At 34.9% G+C, this 20,624-nt stretch overlaps 2 protein-coding genes across 2 annotated transcripts; one reads left to right on the top strand and one right to left on the bottom strand.

The window, feature by feature from the left end:
* Positions 1–127: 127 nt before the first annotated feature.
* Positions 128–8,149, top strand: LOC109239735 (magnesium transporter MRS2-5). Its single transcript, XM_019406316.1, has 7 exons — positions 128–415; positions 2,691–3,313; positions 5,581–5,651; positions 6,126–6,254; positions 6,333–6,674; positions 7,619–7,666; positions 7,848–8,149. The coding sequence occupies exons 2-7, from the start codon at positions 2,878–2,880 to the stop codon at positions 8,076–8,078; spliced, it is 1,257 nt and encodes a 418-aa protein (XP_019261861.1). The 5' UTR covers positions 128–415; positions 2,691–2,877; the 3' UTR covers positions 8,079–8,149.
* An 878-nt stretch (positions 8,150–9,027) lies between these two features.
* LOC109239733 lies at positions 9,028–12,506 on the bottom strand. Its single transcript, XM_019406315.1, has 3 exons — positions 11,693–12,506; positions 10,554–10,945; positions 9,028–10,015 (listed from the first exon to the last, which is right to left on the bottom strand). Exons 1-3 carry the CDS (start codon positions 12,057–12,059, stop codon positions 9,551–9,553), a joined length of 1,224 nt encoding a protein of 407 aa, XP_019261860.1. The 5' UTR covers positions 12,060–12,506; the 3' UTR covers positions 9,028–9,550.
* Between the last annotated feature and the right edge of the window lie 8,118 nt (positions 12,507–20,624).

Here is a 20,624-nt window from a genome sequence, read left to right as displayed (position 1 = left end):
ATTTTCGATTATTATTTTGAGTGTGGCTATACAATGTCATTTGCTAATTTTAGAAAAGGTATTTTCACTTTCTTTTCCTTCATTTTCTCTCCATCCTATTTTCCCTTCCTTTCTAGTATTCATTTCCTCACAGTTTGTAAAAACAAACGGTTTAGATTGTAGCTACGTTGTCCACTTGATCTTAGATCCTCGTTTGATTCTCATCCAGATTCCTAGGACCCTTCGGCCTTCGCTCCCCATTCCCCAGTTATTACTACTTTATTATTCGCCGCAAATCTTCAGTGTGTAAAACGTGCTCTCATTTACTTGTTTTTCACTTCTTGTATTCATTTCACCCTTTTGTATTCTTTTCTCCCTTTGACTTCAAGAATGTTTGCAGACCCTTTAAGCCCAAAAAAACATTTTCTTGAAAAAGGTATGAGCTTTCTCTTTGTTGCCACTTTTGTGTTTTGAGTTTTATTAATTCATCTCCATGATTTGAGATGCTGATGGGTTTTAATTTTCGTAGTGATTAGTGCTTTATAGTTGAAGATTTTGTTATCTTTTGTGGTTCAGTATACTGTGAATTTTGAGTGTCAAGATTCAGAATTTGTGGTTACCAATCAAAAAACTGAGAAAAAGATTCAGACTTTGTGCTTTTTCCCTCCACAGATATTTTAGTGTATTCTTCTCTGAAGAATTAACCCAACCCGCCCACCTAATCTCGTAAACTAAAATTAAGCCGGCGGATGTATAACATATGTCTAATTTATGTATAATATGTATAATTGTGTATAATTAATGTATAATATATGTATAGCGGCTAGAAAAGTAAACATGGAGTCTGGCCGGCTATTTGAGCTTGAATTTTCATAGTTCTCGGTTCTCTATAGTTGAGGAGTTTGTAATCTTTGGGGGTCCAATATTGGGTGAGTAGGGCTAAGGGCATTGTACTGTTAATTTTTAGTGTCAAGATTCAAACTTTTTGCTCTTTTATAGCTGTTTTAGTGTATTTTTCTCTTTCCATATAATTTTCACTATAAATAAGAACCATATTTCCAACAGTAGTGATTAATATTGACATAATAGAAGTAAGTGGGTCGATCAAGTATCCGAAGTCTAAAGAAAAATCATTATTGATGATCTAAGACCATACATATTTATAAAAAAAGCTGCTATTTATTTGTTGAATAGGCATTTAGTTGAGCTGGTAGCGGCCAGGATTCACTATGAATATGTACCAGATAGTTTGAGTCTTTGAGATTGAAAAAAAGTTTCTTGACTGGTTTATGGATTTTAACACGGTTATTGATTTCTTGTGGAATAGTGTTGAGTTTGCGGAAATTTATTGAATTGAGTTTCCATGCTGTTTTTGATCTTTGGTTACGTGAAAACTGAGTGGGGAGTAGTGTGACTATGTTACTATTGCTAGATTCCAATGCCATAAGCCCATAACATGTATCAATAGCTTTTTATTCTTTATAGGAAGAAGGAGGAAAAAAAATATGCCAATATTTTTCATTAGATGGATCAAAAGCTTGAAACTCTCTATGGATGATTAAGAGTGAGATCTAATTTTAGTATAACTCAATCGTAATAACTATACTAACTAAACCTACTCACAAACAAGAAAAGTCAATTTGTATACTAGGCATAAGGAAATGTGGCATAAAATACCTTAATTGCTGGCCCTTTAGGAAATTTTCAAGCTCTAGCCGATGGGACAAAACTACTTCTGAAAGAGAACCTTATTCCATCTAAAGGAGATACTCGTTTATTCAGTATCAGATCAACCATAGCAGCAATGTCGTTCTTTCTAAGTTGTAAAAATAGAAAATAAAAAATAAAATAAAGAATCCAAAAAATGCTCGATTTCGATATATAGTTCTACATTTCATATACATGCAAACGTGCATTTGTTTGATGCTTGTAGTACCTTTTTATCGTGGAATTGGGGTTGGATCAGGAGCTTAAGTGCTTGAATAATTTATATTTAGGCAAGTTATAACCTCCTATTTGGATATCTTCTAACTCTTCCTTTTTTCGAGTGTGTAATGACCTTTTTTGATGTTGGAATTTGAGTTTCCATGCTACTCTTAGTTTGGGGTTGCCAGAAGTGGACTTGCATTTCAGAGTGGATTTCTTATTATGCTTGCAATACACTTTCTCATTGTGGAATTGGGATTTGGCGTAGGAACATACATAAATGCTTGGATAAGCTTGTACGAAGTTCAAGTTAAAATCTCCTCTTTAGATATCCTCCATTTCTTATTTTGCAGATTATGAAACCATGATATCAGACTCCTTTAGTTAATTCCTAATTCTTAATCTCCATGAATGCAAATGCAACGGACGAATGCTGTAGAAATAGGATTTGCATGTCCCTGATTTTGGCCTATGCTTAGACATAAGGAACTTATTTTGATGAGAATATGAAAATTATTTTGCAAAAAAAAAAAAAAAAAAAGGGACGAAATCAAAGGGGCGTTTAGGATTGGACCAATGACCACGTGTTTGTCTCATTTTTTAGTAACCATTTGGGAAGTGTGATTCAGGATTAACGTGCTTATGAATTTTGTTCTGAGGCTCTTATGTACTTATGTTGTTTGGTGTCTAGATGAAGCTATTAGTGAAAATTACATCTATTTGTTTTGTTCTTTGATAAGTTGCAATTATTTCTTTATCCGTTCTGTTCACAATTTGTGTTGCAGGAGCAGGCAGATATGAAAAATAAAAAGGTTACGGGAACTATAATAAGAAGAGCTACTGCTGTTGCTTACACTAACGCTCGGCTAAAAGCAACAGTGCTACAGTTGGCTTAAGAGTACTAGTGGCTTTGTTCAATGCTGAAATCTTTGTTTCTGAGATTTGTTACTAACTCACAGAACGTGAAAGCAAATGGCAGAAGAAAATGGTCAATTTGTTTTTACAGATTTTCAAGAATCTACTTCTGCTAGATTTAATACAGATGTACAGGCAAATAACAATTTTCACGGGCCAGGTCTTCCTGGTCTTAAGAGGAGAGGCCAAGGTCACGGGAGTCGCTCTTGGATAAAGATTGATGAGCATGGGAATTCAAAGATTCTGGAATTGGATAAGGCTACTGTTATGAGACATTGTGCTTTACCAGCGCGGGATCTCCGTCTTTTGGACCCTAAGTTTATCTATCCTTCCACGATATTAGGGCGAGAGCAAGCTATTGTGGTAAACCTTGAACAGATCAGATGCGTCATCACAGCTGATGAGGTTATACTGATGAATTCTTTGGATGGTTGTGTACTGCAATACGAGTCTGAATTGTGTAAACGCCTTCAGACAAATAAAGATCAGCCGGGTAAATTCCCATTTCTATTTAGTCTTTCTGCACTAAATCTTAGTTTTTCTCAAAGCGATGAAGACCAGTGAATACTAGTTTCTGTGGAAGAGTTGAAAGCCAGTAAATTCTATTCTGTGCAGCTTATAGCTAGGCTGCTTCCTTTCGTCTCTACATAGCTTTAGAGTTTAGACAATCTTTAATTGTCTTGCACCATAATTTTGACAAAAATAAACTATTCCGCCCCTCCATTAAGTCTCTACTATATCTCCGTGCTGGTTTAACTGTTAGTTGTGGCTTTTCAAGACCCGTTAGACCAACTTGAAAAGTGAGATAATGGTTAATGTATTAAAAGTAAACTAACAGTTTCAGAAACTACTTGGATATACTAGCACTTAAGACTCTGCATTCCATGGTTAAAAAGAAAAGTGAAAGACTACTTCTCATAGAAAAACCTGTCTCACTCTTGGAAAGGCAAAAAAGACTAACAAATCGCACAGCTGTACTTCCCGGAGTTAGATAGTATTAGTAAAGAGCGGAATACAGAGAGACTATTTTTGTAAGGCGCCTACATTGGAATCATGGAAATGGCAGTCTTTATGTTTGAATCAGATCCATGTAACTCTAAGTCATTGGACATATGGTACCACTAATACAAGAAATGCAAGATTAATTATTAAAATCGATTAGTCTTCCCCCTCAATGAGAAAAGTTGAATAAGGGGTAAGCTTGTGACATTCCATGTCGGGAGTGAAACCACTTGTTGTTTGGTTTTTCTTTTTAATATTTGTATCTGGTATTTGATCAACGATTATCAATATGTTTGTACAAGCATAATAGAACTTCTGAATAATATATATATATATATATATATATATATATATATATATATATATATATACNTCTCACACACACACACACACACACACACGCGCGCGCGCGCGCGCGCGCGCACACCCCACAGATCAAGAAGTCCTGGAAACAGTTCTTGGCTCCTTTAGCTTTTTCTCATAGCATCTGAAGCTGTCCGTGAGTCTGCATAAATTAGGGGAATCATTAAAGTAAAAGAATGGAATACCTGCATAATGCTATAAGTTGGGCATGCTTTATCACTATTGGAAAATGACTTTTTATTCTGGAAATTTTATCTTGTGTAACCGCGATATTTCCATGACACTAACTGTGCATCATGGGCATAAAGATCTCATTTAAAAGGAAATATAGGAAAAAAGAAAACTGATAAACATTAAAGGTATTGAGTATAGTCTTTCTTGAACTCCAAGTTTGTTATCGCAGTCATGTTATCCAGCTGCTTCTGTCCATGTAAACCTCAAGCTAAAGATGCAAATTAACCACTATAACTTGAAATTAACCTAAGTACTTCAATAGAACAGTATTGTTTGGGTCTTTTTTTGGAGTTTTGCTAGTTTTTTTTTTGGTTTTTTTTTTCTGGAAACTTTTTATCTAAAAATGAAGGTTTCTACAGCTATATGATTTCAGATTTGAACCTCTTGAGTGTTGAGATTCAAATTTGAGTTTCAGACTTGAGGAAGGGGATCTTTTAAGGGAAATTAAAGCTGGAAGGGATTTTGGAATTTTCAGACCTCTAAAAAACTTCTTTATCAAGGCACTAGGCCTCTCTTTTATAGGCAAGAATAGGGGCAGAAGGTTCTGGAGATTTTTACTTATTAAGATCTTCCACAAATGCTACTTTTGAGTTTTGGCCTTCTCTCTGCCTTCTTGAAGGTAGGGGTAAGGTCTGCTGAGACCCCACTTGTGGGATTACACTGGGTTTGTTGTTGTTATTGTTGCTATTGCAGAAAGAAATAGAAAAATTAGCCTTAAAATGTTTCTCGTTCCTCCTTGTCTGTGCTCTCGAATGACAGCTTGGCTTACATCTTTGACTTTAATTTGATCAAACTTCTATACTTATTATCTATAGCTCTTCACTTGTCAATGAAACAGATCTATAGCTATTAGAAGCAATTGAGCCTATCCCCTCTATTATAAATATACGATACTTGAGCATGTTCAGCAATGGATGGTGTTTTTGTTATTTGAGTGATGCATGTAATTACGGTGATTATTCTGAAATGTCCTCTCCTTTTCATTTATTTACTATAATGTCATATGCCGTTTGATACAACAGCAAATACACCATCCCGAACTTGTTCGTGTCTGTTCTATGAATCCTCTATATCCATTTTATTCCAATGTGATGTGTCATTTGATTTATGGTAAATTTGATATATTTCAAAATTTTCACAATTAGTGGTGTTTTAATTCAGATGGTCTTCCTTTCGAATTCAGAGCCCTTGAGCTTGCTTTGGAGCTAACTTGCTTGTCTCTTGATGCTCAGGTATGCGGCAGACTCACTTGGTGGCTGATTGAAACTTTTTTTTTCTGTAATAAACTACAATATTTCTGTCCATAGTAGGCAATAATATACTTGCACTAATATATGCCATTGATGCATAATGCGATAAGGATCATCAAGAACTGCAAAGAGGAGTTATAGAATATCTTAAAGCTCAATTGCAGTTTGATCCATTCTAAGTTAAGAGCTTTCATTTGTTCTTTGTTGGTTAACTAAAAATGGTTCAAGATGCTTTGCATCAATTGCTTTTGGATGTTAGAAAATCCCCTCCATGTTGTTTATTACTCAGTTTTATTATTACCATACTGTGAGGTGTTGGCCGAAAAATATAAATGCACTTTTACATGGTTTTCTTTTCTCTGTATCCAGTACCTCAAACGAATTGCAGTAATTTCTCATGATTAAATATATGTTCTCAATCAAAACTTATTTTTCATTTTGTTCTAAATTTAACAGGTGAAAGAATTAGAACTGGAAATATACCCAGTGCTTGATGAACTAGCATCATCTATTAACACTCTAAATCTGGAACGAGTCCGTAGATTGAAAGGTCAGCTGCTTGCCTTGACTCAGCGAGTCCAAAAGGTATGATTGTAGTACACAGTCTGACAACGCTTGGTAACTTCTTAGGCTGCTTTATAAACTTTTTAAACAAATGTTCAGGTCTGTGATGAAATAGAACATCTAATGGATGATGACGGTGACATGGCTGAGATGTACTTAACAGAGAAGAAACAAAGGAAGGAGGATTTTCTTAATAATGATTTATATGATCAACCAGATATATTTGGCAAAAATAGAGGAGCAGCAAGATCTGCTCCAATCTCACCTGTATCATCAACTACGGGGGTGCAGAAGTTGCAACGAGTATTCAGTAATGTGAGCTCAAGCAAATACGGAAGCTTTTCAGCTTCATCTAATGGTCAAGAAAATATCGATCAACTTGAAATGTTGCTTGAAGCATACTTTGTTGTCATTGACAACACTCTCAACAAGTTGTTATCAGTAAGAGATTCTTATGTTAAGCTACTTACTTGCTTTCCTTCTTGAATATTGTCCACAAAATCTTATATTTATAGTGCAACATTAATTACATTAGAATAAACTAAATAGTTCCTGATAGATTCAAGAGATGCTTTTAGAGTTAAATTACCATTCTGACCAACAAAAAAAATTCAACAATCTTAAATTTTATTCCTTATATATAGCCTCAGGTTCTGGTTTATGGATAAGGGGAGAATTATGGGAATAATCTAGCACCTGATTAATATATTAGTGGGTAAATTAAGTAGATCTCATATTACTACTATTTACAACAACAACAAACCCAGTGTAATCCCACAAGTGGGGTCTGTGGAGGATAGTGTATACGCTGCCTTACCCCCCTACCTTGCGAAGATAGAGATGTTGTTTCCGATGACCTTATATTACTGTTTGACCCCTACATTTATTTCCAACCATGGGCGACTCATTCACTTTCTTTATATTTTTTCTTTAAAGTTGTTTAAGTACTTAATCTACCCCTAGTTATTAGCTTTTTATGTGTGAATAATTCTGGGAAAATATACTGCGGACTACATGGGGTTCAGTCAAACCGCTTATCTTAGTCTCATAAATCTCACATTGGACATGAGAGTTCTTCAATAGAGTCACAAATTGCATAGGCCGAGATCTTTCCCAATAACCTACGTGCTGCCGCACCCGTGTTGGGTCCTCCAAAAATACACTACTTTTGGAGGATCAAACACACACCCTATGATATTTTCGGAGAGTCTTAGCAACATAGCCAATAACTCATTTCCTTTCCTTTTTTTTACTTGGGGGGGGGGGGGGGGGGGAGGTTCATTTGGATTGATGAGCAATGACTAATGCATGACCCCCTAATTATTGATTCGGCATTACAACCAAGGAGTTTGTATTTCTCACTTCCATTGTCTCTGGTGTTGCAGCTTAAAGAATATATTGACGATACAGAGGATCTGATCAATATAAAACTGGTAAGACTAACAAGCAGATAGTATCTTTGAGTGCTCACTTGTTTCTATGCAGCTTTGCATATATATATATATATATATGTGTGTGTGTGTGTGTGTGTGTGTGTGTGGGGCTGTGTGGCTGTGTGTCACGCACATGCTAATAAAGCTCATGAAACTCACTCCAGTTTTTATTCTGTAACAGGGGACTGTCCAGAATCAGCTAATACAATTTGAGTTGCTTCTAACAGCTGCAACTTTTGTGGCTGCTATATTTGCTATGGTGACTGGAGTATTCGGAATGAACCTGAAAACCACGGTTTTTAACGATCCAGATGGGTTTAACTGGGTTCTTATCATTACTGGATTGTTCTGTTTGGTCTTGTACATTGCTTTCTTGATTTACTTTAAGCATAAGAAACTCTTTCCACTGTAAACAAATCTTAACACTTCAATTGAAGGTGGTGTGGAAATTGCCATGCGATCATTTGATTTTTCATTTTCTCATCTTGCTTGGGAGCCCCTTTATGCAGTAACTTGATAGTGCCGAATTTTTATTAGCTTTTATCTGAGCCTACTATTCTCGCTTTCTGCATTTGACTGCAGAAAAATAGACTAACCGGAGATGAAGTTTTCTCCATATGTATGTGCCTTTCTGCTTGCAGAGAATGTAGTGATGGTCTTTTGATGTTTTTTCTCATTGAGTTTCTCAGCTTGGACCAAAGGCGAATCTAGGATGTAAACAAAGTGTGTTCAACATTTATGGTTCTTGGCACTAAACTCTTTGCGCTTCTGAAATTATGAGTTTAGAATCTAATTTTGTTGAAATCTTTTTTGCTTGTTTACATCTATGTTCTATGTTGAAAATAATGGGTTCAGTCGAACCCACATCACGAAGGCTCCATCCACCTCTGTCTTGGACTTGTTTGTTGGCATTTCCTACTTTGTGATGGTCCTACAGATAAACCTTTGTCGCTCCTCTCCTATTGGCATGCCTAGTCACCTAGCACATGATCCTGCTACATCTATCCTAGTAGTCAGGGGTGGATTTAGCGTTAGGATAGCGGGTTCATCTGCATTCGGTGCATTCCGTACTTTCTATGCAGTGTATAAGTTTATGTGTAAAAAATCACTAAAATTGCAATAAATAGTAGATACGAACCATAACTTTAAAGATTTAATGAGTTTACTGCTGAAAATCTTAAAATTGAACCCATAGAGTTTAAAACTTAGATCTGTGCTAGTAATATAATAAAGCTAACTTGGGAGCAAGAAATAATTCAAATAACTTGAAACTTTGTAGTTGGTTTTGGAGCTTTATTCTCCTTTTTTTGTTCTTTGTGAGGGTTGGGTGGGGATTCTTCCTTTTCTTGAGCAACTATACATCATCATAAGCAAAATATATTCACACTCTCTAACCAATATGTCTATTGATCTATACATATTTCCTCAATCTTTACATGTACACTGTACATCTTTTCTCTATAGTGACAAGAGTATAAGAAGATACAGATCTAGCATAAACAATAAGGTAAGACAAACAGATGCTGATAGATAAAATAAAAATTAAAAAAAAAAAAAAAAGGCAGTCCGGTGCACTAAGCCCCTAGTATGCACGAGGTCCGGGGAAGGGCCAGACCATAATGGTCTATTTGTATGCAGCCTTACACTATATTTCTACAAGAGGCTGTTTCCACAGCTCGAACCCGTGACCTCCTGGTGACATGGCTGCAACTTTACTAGTTACGCCAAGGCTCTCCTATACAAACAGATGCTGATCAAGTTCTCAAAAAAATGTAAAGAACAACCTCCTTTTGTTGTCCTTTTCACATTCTCCCTGCCCATTTTCTCCAAGACATCAGGATATAAGCCATCTTCAGATGTCATGTTGACATAATATCAACAAGATCATTTTCCCTCCATGTTTTGTCTAACAATCAGTGCTCTATCTAGAGGAGGACTTCTTATATCAATTTCAAAAATAGTTTCACTTCCATGCATGGTCCTGATGGTATCTTCATTAGCCTCATTATAACAATATGGACTTTGTGGATATGCAGAAGACTCCGATTCACTCGATGCATAGTCCATTTGAGATAGAATGTGTTGTGCTTCCAATGAATAAGCTCTGATTTGGCTGTGACGAAGAGCTGTTTCAAGATCCTTAATTTGAGCTTCAAGCCTGGATTCTATTACCTCGTGCAGGCGCAAGCTTAGTTCCCTCGGGGAAACAGGATAATTTGCAGGTTTAGAATGATAAATCCTAGTTTCACTAGTATCCCGTTCTGATTCTGAGGAATCAGAACACTGCATATTGAGGTAATCTGGTTTGAAATCTCCTTGGGCCACATCTACTTCATCTTCTGGATCTATCTGCACAATTGAAACTCATAAATCAGAACTAACTAGACAAAAAAGGAAGAGTAAAGAGATGAAAGTGTTGTGATAACAAGTTAAACAGCAGTAGATCTCCAAGAATTTTTAACATAGACACCACATTAAATATGAAGTCTATGCTCTTCTTTTAAGAAAACCAGCATCTACGAGCTTGAATATGATTCAATCAATCAATCAACTACACCACAATTCCAGACTAGAAGACGTCAGCTATATGAATCCTTTATATTTGTCGCTCTTTGAGGATTTGTCTAAGTTAGGTTATATTTATGCTGGCTGTTAACCTTCTGCAAATGTCCTTTTTCGGGGATTAGGACCGACTATACTTTTGCACAAAGGTGGAGTTACAAGAGTGACTAGGATTATGACAAATGTGCCTCAATCTCAAGCAAGTTGGGGTCGACTATATGAATCCTAACTGTCTATGTCGTTCCATTTAAGGTTGCCTCAGTCAAAGTCTCAAAAAGGACATTTTCCAAAATACCAGTAGAAGTGTAGCAAAATGCAGGCTTACCTCAACATAATCAGATATTCTTTCAACCTTCAAGCTCATTTCCAACCTTTCCAACTCAGCTTCAAGCTCTGCCTCGATTTCACTCATCGACTCGTGATTCTCAGCTACCTGATGATTTGTGTTTTCACTAGTTTTTGGTTCATTAACTTGAACTTCAGAAGAAAATGACATTGGCTCAACAGCTGACATAGAGGGACTATATAGATTTGGCTTTTCATAGCCATCATTAGCATTCTCTTTCACAGTGAGCTCCTCTTGTAATTCTTGAACTAAATTCTTGGTCCACTTTAACTTCTCATTTACCTTTTCTATCTCTCTTCTGTTTGCAATAATAGCAGACATCATACCAGTAATGATTCCCATATACAATACATCCATTCCATTTGGTAGCCCTGCTTGATTCATGTCAAAGTAGAAACATAAATAAAGCATTACTAAGTTACTATGCATAGAAAATAGATACAAGAACAACAAACCCAGTTTAATTCCACAGGTGGAGTCTGGGGAGGGTAATGTGTATGCAGACCTTACCCCTTACCTTGTGAAGGCAGAGGGACTATTTCTGATAGACCCTCGGCTCAAGGAAGTGAAAATGGATAAATTTACATAAAATTCAAGAGATTCCTTAAGTAGAAACTTATGTCTCAAGAAAGTGAAAATGAAACAAGAAAGATGTGAGATCAACCGAGATAAATTGAGTTTAACTCACATACACCGGCAATGTAAAAGAACTTTCATACTAACATGTCACCTAATATGATTATTATAAGTAACTATCCATAAAAAGTGAGATTAGTAACCTGGAAAATAAGGCAGGTTACCTGCTACAATAAGTTAAAGTACACTGATAGCGTATAAGTTCGTTATAAGTTATAAAAAGGGCAGCCCGGTGTACTAAGCTATCGCTATGCGCGGGGTCCAGGGAAGGACCGAACCACAAGAGTCTATTGCACGCAGGCTTACCCTGCATTTCTGCAAGAGGTTGTTTTCACGGTTCGAATCCGTGACCTCCCGGTAACATGACAACAATTTTACCAGTTACGCCAAGGCTCCCCTTCATTAAGTTAAAGTACATTGATAGCATACACGTTCTTTATATTATCAGTGTAAAATGGTATAATAATTGAAGTTGAAAGAACCTGTTGAATTGAATTGTCCACTAGAAACTTTGTTCCTGGTAATTGTATGCTCTCTTCCATTATAATCTTTTGGTTCCCATTGGACCGCAAACTCGCAATTTGCTGACGAATCAAGATTAAGACGTCTGAATCCGAAAACCCCTTCATCAGCAATTTCTTTTTTAGCTCTTTTTCGAGCTAATCTTCGAAATGGACAAAGATTTTCACGTATTTGGTACACCAAATTCTTGTTATCTGATTGTTCATGTGTTGAGATTTTAGAAAATTGCTTTTGCTCTAGTAAGTTGTCCTTATTGTCTGATGAACTTTGCAAATACTGTGCTATATAACCAGCACCTGCAGCTGCTACAACAACCCAAAACTCCATAATTTTTTATCTTCATGCACAAGCAAAACTATACCTTATTTCTTCAAAAAATTGATCTTTGCTTTCTAAGGCTCCAAGATTATTATTATAATGAGTATTCATCATAATTGGACTAAGATGAGCTTAAACGGAGCGATATGAATAGTGCAGATTCATATAGTCGACCCTAAATTTGAATGAAAATTCCGGAGATTCCTTCCCTTCAGCTTAAGCTTTGGTGGACAGATTTAGCCGATACATGTATGAGCTAGCTAGCAGGTATACCTTGAAATAGTCGAGGGACGTACAAGCTGATCTAGACATCGCTATTTGGAAAAAGAAAACTATCAAAGTTACCAATCTTTGAGCTTTTAGAGAGAATGGAAGTTTAACATGACCTTTTCAAAGAGCTGGTAATTAAGAAAAGAAAAGAAAGAAATGGAGAAAGTATGAACTGGAAAATGAAAAGCTAGTAATTAATTACTTAATTCAATGATAAGGAAGACGTGGAAACTATGATAGTAACATTGTCCCTTCTGAAAATCCACAAATAATACTGCATAATTCCATAGATGACGACATAGAGTTAGATCTATTAGATTAATAAACTCTATGACTTAAAGAGAAAAATGAGTGTTCACCGGCCGTGGAATCAACTATTGATGCTTATATAGGTTAGGCTGCCTATATTACACATTTTTGGGTGCAACCTTTCTGTGAATCCTGCGTGAACGCGGGAATGCTTCGTACATCGGGTTGCCTTTTGTGCTTTTTTAGTCTTTAGAGGCAAAATAACAACATAATTTAAGTTATATACACCGATAGTGTAAAAGAATTTGATGCGATCAACAGAGTTTAATAACCTATAATAGCAAATTAGTTATCACAGGAGTATATCAATTTACAAATTTATCTTTATAATAGATATTTATTATAATTTTATTATGAATGACCCGATTATGTTAATATTGGTCAATATATAGAACTTAAACTCTTAACGATAATATTGATCAAAAGACACTCTATATGTTCAATATCAAACAGAACCATTTATTCCTAAAAGCAATTGCCAGTCATTTTAAGGAAAAATAGAAGAAAAAAATAGGTGGAATTATGTATGGTTATCAAAGTTTAGTCACCATGACCACGTGGCTTGTTCTTGAAAGTGAAAGCTGGAGCCAAAGAAATAAATTTGAGTAAATAATAGTAGTATTAATTAAAAAAAAGAAAGACTAAATTAAGTGGACTTTTCCAACCAACTATAATGAAGTCCAAACGTTTTCTTTTTCTCCAAAAAAAAAAAAAAAGAAAGAAAGAAGTGAGGCCCTAAATGATTCACGTATCTTTTGAGATAATTTTAATTTGTATATTATTTTTTCGAAGAATTATTAAATTTAATTGTTATTATAGTTACCAAAATAGCTGGCCAGAAAAATTGTGAGCCAGCATTTGGCTAAAAATTAGGCCAATTGGTCTCTAATTAGGCCACACAACTAGAATTAATTACCTGGTTTGAGATTGGATCCCACTCTAGATTGCGTTTGTTTCAAGAAACAGGTGATTTTTTTTTTCCAAACATTATTTCTGAAACTTCTTTCTTTCAGATTTTTTAGCACACTGAAAAACTAACTATTTTAGAGGTGCTTTTCAGCTTTGCAAAAATAAAAAAGTTTCTTTCTAATAGGAGTGGTATTTAATTGAAAAACATTTTTCCATAAGTTTTTCAAAACAAATGCCGGGATTTTTACAAAAATAGTCGACCAGGTTCATCTTTTATTTTATCTAATCAGTATACATAGATTATTCATTGATTATATATAGTTATATATATATTATTTACGAACTATATATATTTTACATCCGCCGGCTATTTTTATTTAAGAGATTAAGTGAACGTCTAATTGAGTTAATTCTTCAAACATTTTTCATTTTTTTACTACTATTTAGAAGTGAGAATAAAGAGGTCTTGGTCGTCCGGGGGTACTTTGGTCTTTTCAACAAATTTTAGATAGACTTCATATTTGTGTGCCTGAGTTTTAAAAAAAAAAAAAACTTTATTAGAAGTACTATTCAACATTTTTGATAGAAATACATAAAGGACCATACAAGCAATCTGCTTTGTCTTTTCTCCCTGGATTTAATAACAGTAAGAAGATCAGAGTTGCTCGAGTTGTAATTGTGTGTTGAAATCACTTGGTTGTGAAACTTGTTAATGGGAAGACTTTTAACTGTTCCTTCTTCAACTTATTTTTCAATTCTTTAGTATGAGAAAACAGTCTTCCCTTGATTAGTGTGATAAACTAATTTACTACTCCCTCCGGTCCAAAATAAGTGATTTTTTGGCCTTTTTCTTGTGGTCCAAAATAAGTGATTTTTTCAGATTTCAAGAATGAATTAATTATTTTTTTCCTACATTGTCCTTAGAGTAAATAGTGTTGGAATATGTGTTAGGAGTGTTTATGTGAGATAGTAAAGGTTAATATGATCAATTCCAGTGCTAATTAATGCTAAAAGGTGGCTTCCTTAATCTGTGTGAAAACATCCAAAAAATCACTTATTTTGGACCGAAGGGAGTATTACAGTTGCTTGTTTACTTATGACACGCTCCATAATTGTAAAACTCTAGGGGAAAAAAGAACCGGGCATATTTTGTTATCATGTTGATGTGCTAGCTCCTTTAATTTGATAGCAGGCAATAAATCTAGATTTGTTATAAAATAATAAAAGAAGAAGAACAATATTGCAGAGAGAGAGGGGGAAAATTCTTATTGAATTTTGGGATGAATTAATATGGAATAGAACCCTCTATTTATAGGGAGATGGTGACTTAGCCACCAAGTAATAAACCCTAGAATCTCTCTAAATATAGACATTCACCATAAATAAAATTCTATTTATAACACTCCCCCTTGAATGTCTATTCAACAGATAATATGCCTCGTTAAAATCTTAACTAAAATAAAACCCAGTGGGAAAAAAATTCTAGAGAAAGAAAAAGAGTACACATATCTGACAACAATACGCCTTTTGGTTGTCTCGTTAAAAACCTTGCAAGGAAAACCCGGTGGGACAAAACCTTGTAAGGGAAAAGGAGTACAACGCGTATTAACTCCCCCTCATGAGAGCATCAATTCACATCCTTAAGCATTTGCATTCCAATCTTGTGCACCATCTTCAAAAGATCTTTGGTAGAGATTTGATGAACAAATCAACCATATTAACTTGAATGAATATATTGCACCTTGAAATCATCATTCTTGATAGAGATGAATTGTCTTCATATGATCTTGTTGGAATCGTCAGTTCAATATCTTCACGTAGAGGTGAAAACTCTTGCTATCATGTTATCATGCATATAGTTATAGCAAGAGACATTTGTGCACAAATTGCACTGAGGATGTAGTACTTCATGACCGTGAATTCTATATGCTTTAAGCAATTTAAATCCTTTAGGAATTGTTAAGTCATATAAGCCATATAATAGACTTTAGATGCATATCAAGTTTTCATGTCATGCTAGACATATAAGATATCGAAAATTGATTGCACATACCATTGACTTTATACTTTCAAGTGTTTGAACCACATGTTCAAAACTACATGTCTTTCATATGAAACCAATTCTATTCGAATTGTTTCTTCAGACTTAAGGTCCTCATATATATATTTAGCGCTATCATAGATGTCGTCGACAAACATTTTATATCAGTTTCAGTATTTTTTCATAAAGACATAACATAGAGATCTCTTCATTCATATTTTCAGGTACCTGAATCTCTCTTGAGATTTTATGAAGTGTTATGTTATGTGATCTTCTAGATCACTTGCCTCCTTTATTATGATCATTTTGATCATTTGCTCATCTTCTTTATCAAGAAGTTTATTTGAAACTGATTTGTCTATATGCTTTAAGCGTACTATAAACTTTGTCCTTCTAGGACTTATTCTAATAGGAGCATTTGCAATGAGAATATGGTTACTTTCTTTGGGTCAGCAAATGCGTCTGGCATGCTTTGCAATAAATTGCAGATGAATTATATTTTATGAACCTCAAGTTCATATTATCTTATTCGAGGATCTAGATGTACAAATGATAATTCATTCCATGTAACGTTTTCTCAACTGTTAATCGTGTCTCCACCTCATGTTAGAAAAACTAACTTGTTACTTCAACTTTGAGAATCCACCTTTGTGCGTTATAGTGTTAATCAAAATATACACCGCACATCAATAATAATAATAAGATAAAATTATTTAGTTCCTGACCCTGAACCACATGTGAGGGGAGAAAATAATATACTTTCGTATAACGTATATCAAACTGATATACAAAATTTTGTTCTCATAAGCAATTGTTTAGCTATTAAGTGGAGGCACTCAATAAATCATTTTTCTAAACCAACTGTGATTTAAACCAACTTATCAAGATGAACTGTCTTGAATAAAAAGTCGGGAAATTATGCTCTAAATCAAATTATTGATCAAGTTACCTCACAAACACCATGTTGCGGGTTAATAATAATCGCACATGTAACCATCTCATAGATGCATCTTATGTGGTGTACATGGCAGGTGAATGAGCCCATATTCACCTTTGATATTTCCAACATTCATGGGATTCAATCCCAATTTTAATTGGTCTATTGATTAATGAGAACATGCAACATAAGAGAATTCATAAAGAACTTTCTCGTTCTTTAATATTTACCCATGTGAATTCTCTATTATTTTTGCACATCATACTTAAATTGATATGGCTAAACCAATTATGCCAACTGAATAAATTATCAATATTGATAAACTTCAGATTTACACCATGACGTGTGCAATAATTATCAATAAACTTCAAGTTTATTATGATGTGGGTTTTTATATCGATAAACATCCACTTTAGTGTGGTATTCTTTTATTTGTGTAGTACAAATTGAAAAATAAAGCGGGTAGCTTTTCAAATACATATTATCCCGCTACAAGTAGTAGTAATAGAAGATATTAACTCTTTCCTTCATTTATAGTCTCAATATAATCAACCGTTTTCGCGTATACTTTTAAAACTAAATAAGTTTCTTTGAGACTTACTATAACACAATACCTTATTGGTAATCAATTGTGTTTCTCCAAAATAGTAATAATTGGTTCTTCCAGAGCTCTCAATTAATTTGGTACTACCACATATTCATTAACATCCATATGGTGAATATCTCTTTCAAGGAGAAAGTTATACCATTATGGTCATGGTCAAAATTATATGCAAGATATGTTTCTTGCATTATTTTTGTCCTTTAATAATCACATTGCCAAAATATTTTGGCATACAATAAGTACGTGACCAATGACCATTCATGCCATAATAATGACATTATTTTCTTATATCATCTCAAACCTCCTTCTAGAGGTGAGTGCGGTATATTCACTACCACTAGCACGTTCATATTCTTTGAAGAATGAATATGTATTCATAAATCAGATGTTGTCACATTCACATCATGAATGGACCATAATCATCTATATGTGCTTTACAAAATCTCATGTCAAATATTTTTCACAGAGTGAAAGATTATTTTGAGAATCCTTATTGTTCTCATTACCACAAATAATGACGATTATAATTTCGTCTATTGCCACGTCCATATCCATTGATACATTCATAGTAATAATTTTGTCTTCTTTCATACTTATCACATACTGCTATCACATTCTCTTAAGGGAATGAGAATGGAGCAAATTTAATGGGACGGGTTTTCAGTTCTTTGCCCACAATCATACATGAATTTGATCATCGCGAGGCATAGAATTTTTACCACTTCAGGTGGTTATAATTTCTTACAAACTCCATTAGAGTTATAATCAAACTTTGTTGTATTTGCTTGTATTTAAAATCAAAGTATAGAATAAAAGAGAAAAATACAGTAAAATACTTACCTTAAATCCAGAATTTAAGCATGAAGGAAATTCATAGAACAATTGACAATCATTATGATCAATTCCAAAGCTTCTACTCAATTGGTTAGAGTCTCGTGCTGATAACGTGTTATAAAATAATAAAAGAAGAAGAACAATATTGCAGAGAGAGAGAGAGAGGGGAAATTCTTATTGAATTTTGGGATGAATTACAATGGAATAAAACCCTCTATTTATAGGGAGATGGTGACTTAGCCACCAAGTAATAAACCCTAGAAACTCTCTAAATATAGACATTCACCATAAATAAAATTCTATTTATAACAAGATTATTTAAATCGAGACATAAATGCGGAAAAACTCTTGTAACAGATATTAACCCAAATTGCCCTCAGGGCTCTGGTTATTTTCACGACTCAAACCCATGGGCCGCGACGGGTACCCTCCTTACCCAATCGAGTACAATGTAGCGTATTTTTCTTATCATACCATTATGGGTAAATGGGACAGAAAGGTCGTCATTATATAACCAAAATAAACACAAGGGAATACTAGACATTGGACGGCCCAACATGATATATAAGCTTATACATGTGACATACGGGCCTATAAGGCCGACATGATCATTTCTACAATCAAAATATTGGCCGCCAATGCCATACAAGTATCCATATACATGACATGTGTCTACAAGCCTCTAAGAGTACATAAATGTCATAAAGGTCGGGATAGGGCCCCGCCATACCAATCAATATATGTCCAAATCATACTGACCAAATAGGCAACTCCGGAGCAAGTGGAGTGCACCAACATCTTCCGCTGAGCTGATAACCTACTAGAAGGACTGTCAACCTGTCTATCGGCACCTGCGGGCATCAAACGCAATGTCCCCAGGCAAAAAGGACGTCATTACGAATAAAGTACCAAGTATGTAAGGCAGGAAAGCATAAATAAGAACAGTAATGTAAAGAAAGATATATGAGATACATCATGTAGCATCTGAGTGTCTCTGAGGGCTACTGACATGAAATGCACGATACATATATATACATAAACTTTTAAAAACATATGCCTCTGTGGGAATTATCATCATCATATCGTACCCGATCTCGAAGAGGACTCGATAAAAATGTACCCGACCACCATAAGGCTCGGTAGAATCGTACCCGGCCACGTGAAGCTCGGTAAAACCCAACTGATCCGTGGTTGCACAATAGGTATCGTACCCGGCCGACTATAGCGTGGCTCGGTAGATTAAAGTAGATACATATATAATGCATGATGGATTCATGGAATCACGTTCTAAACCTTTCGGAGTGACGTATGGTCGTTGCACCTTCTATTAACGTTATGGACATCATACCATCAGTATGAACCTTAATAGAATTCAAGCATAATACATACATGCTTAGAATAATTTTATAAGGAAAGAACAACATGGACAACCTTAGTTACTAGGAGTAGATTCGTTATGAAATAGCATATCGTTTACGTCCATTTCACACTAGATCATGCCAAAAGAAAGAAGGAAGTGCCTAAACATACCTTAACCCCGTTGAGTCCTTAATACCTTCCAAGCAACTCTTCAAACAAGTCAACTCAATCTATCATAGCATATGGAGATTCAAAATTAGTGTTGAGCAAAGGCTAAGTCTGTATCTTAAGCTAATAGCTCATTTACGTAAATTAGGGCAGCATCTCCCCTGTAACAAGGGCCTCCTCCAATACCATATACCAACAACAACAACCAGAGAAATCTAGCAACATATAAATATCAATAGGCGAAATACATAAAGCGCCCCTTTAAGTTGTCCTCAACGATCAGACATACACCTCAATTGACCCCTTTATCATTTAGACACTTCAAGTGACTGTTGAGTAAATTAAATAGACACCCGAATGCAGCATACCAAATGCGTGAGTTACACTTGCCAATGACGTTTCAAATGAGCCAATCAACGAACGACACGTGTAATTTGTAACTAAAACTTAACACATATAATTAACAAAAAAAATGAATTTAAAGAATAACAAGACACCATATAACAACAACATGTCACAACTATTTCACGACGTGCGGTAAGCTCCGATTGGAATTCGTATAATCCATATCACCCATTATAGACTTCTTAAATTAACTTAACAATAGCATTAACATGATAATGAAGTCATTCATCAATAATTCCATCCTTATACCATATATTTATAACAAAGAAAATAATCCACAACTCCAACTATCTTCAATTAGCAACTTTATTCACTAGTTCATGTCTAGTCCATCCATTTAACTTAATCAACATCAACATAACCTTAAGCACATGCAAGAACACAATACACATACCTCTCACAGTAACTTCAAGTCAAAATCCAAGTTATAATTAGCTTACAACAGCCCTCAATGGAAATACAACACCATAGAAGTGACTTAAGCTAATCCAAGTAGTATATTGTAGTTTATCATCCTAACAACTCAAACAACATACAAGAAAGCTTAAGCACAATTAGTAGGCTGTTATAATCACCTTAGACAGTAGCAAAAACTTGAAATTTCATCCAAACACAACCCACAACTATCCTCAATGACAACACAACCTCAAAGAGGTGTTATTCTTCACTAGAACTAACTTTTGATATTGAAATATAGTGTAATCCATTTGCAAGACTTGATATAACCCAGGGTTGATA

The sequence above is a fragment of the Nicotiana attenuata genome, unplaced genomic scaffold, assembly GCF_001879085.1.
Source record: "Nicotiana attenuata strain UT unplaced genomic scaffold, NIATTr2, whole genome shotgun sequence".
NCBI classification, from domain to species: Eukaryota; Viridiplantae; Streptophyta; class Magnoliopsida; order Solanales; family Solanaceae; genus Nicotiana; species Nicotiana attenuata.
This window is presented reverse-complemented; position numbering and strand designations above follow the sequence as displayed.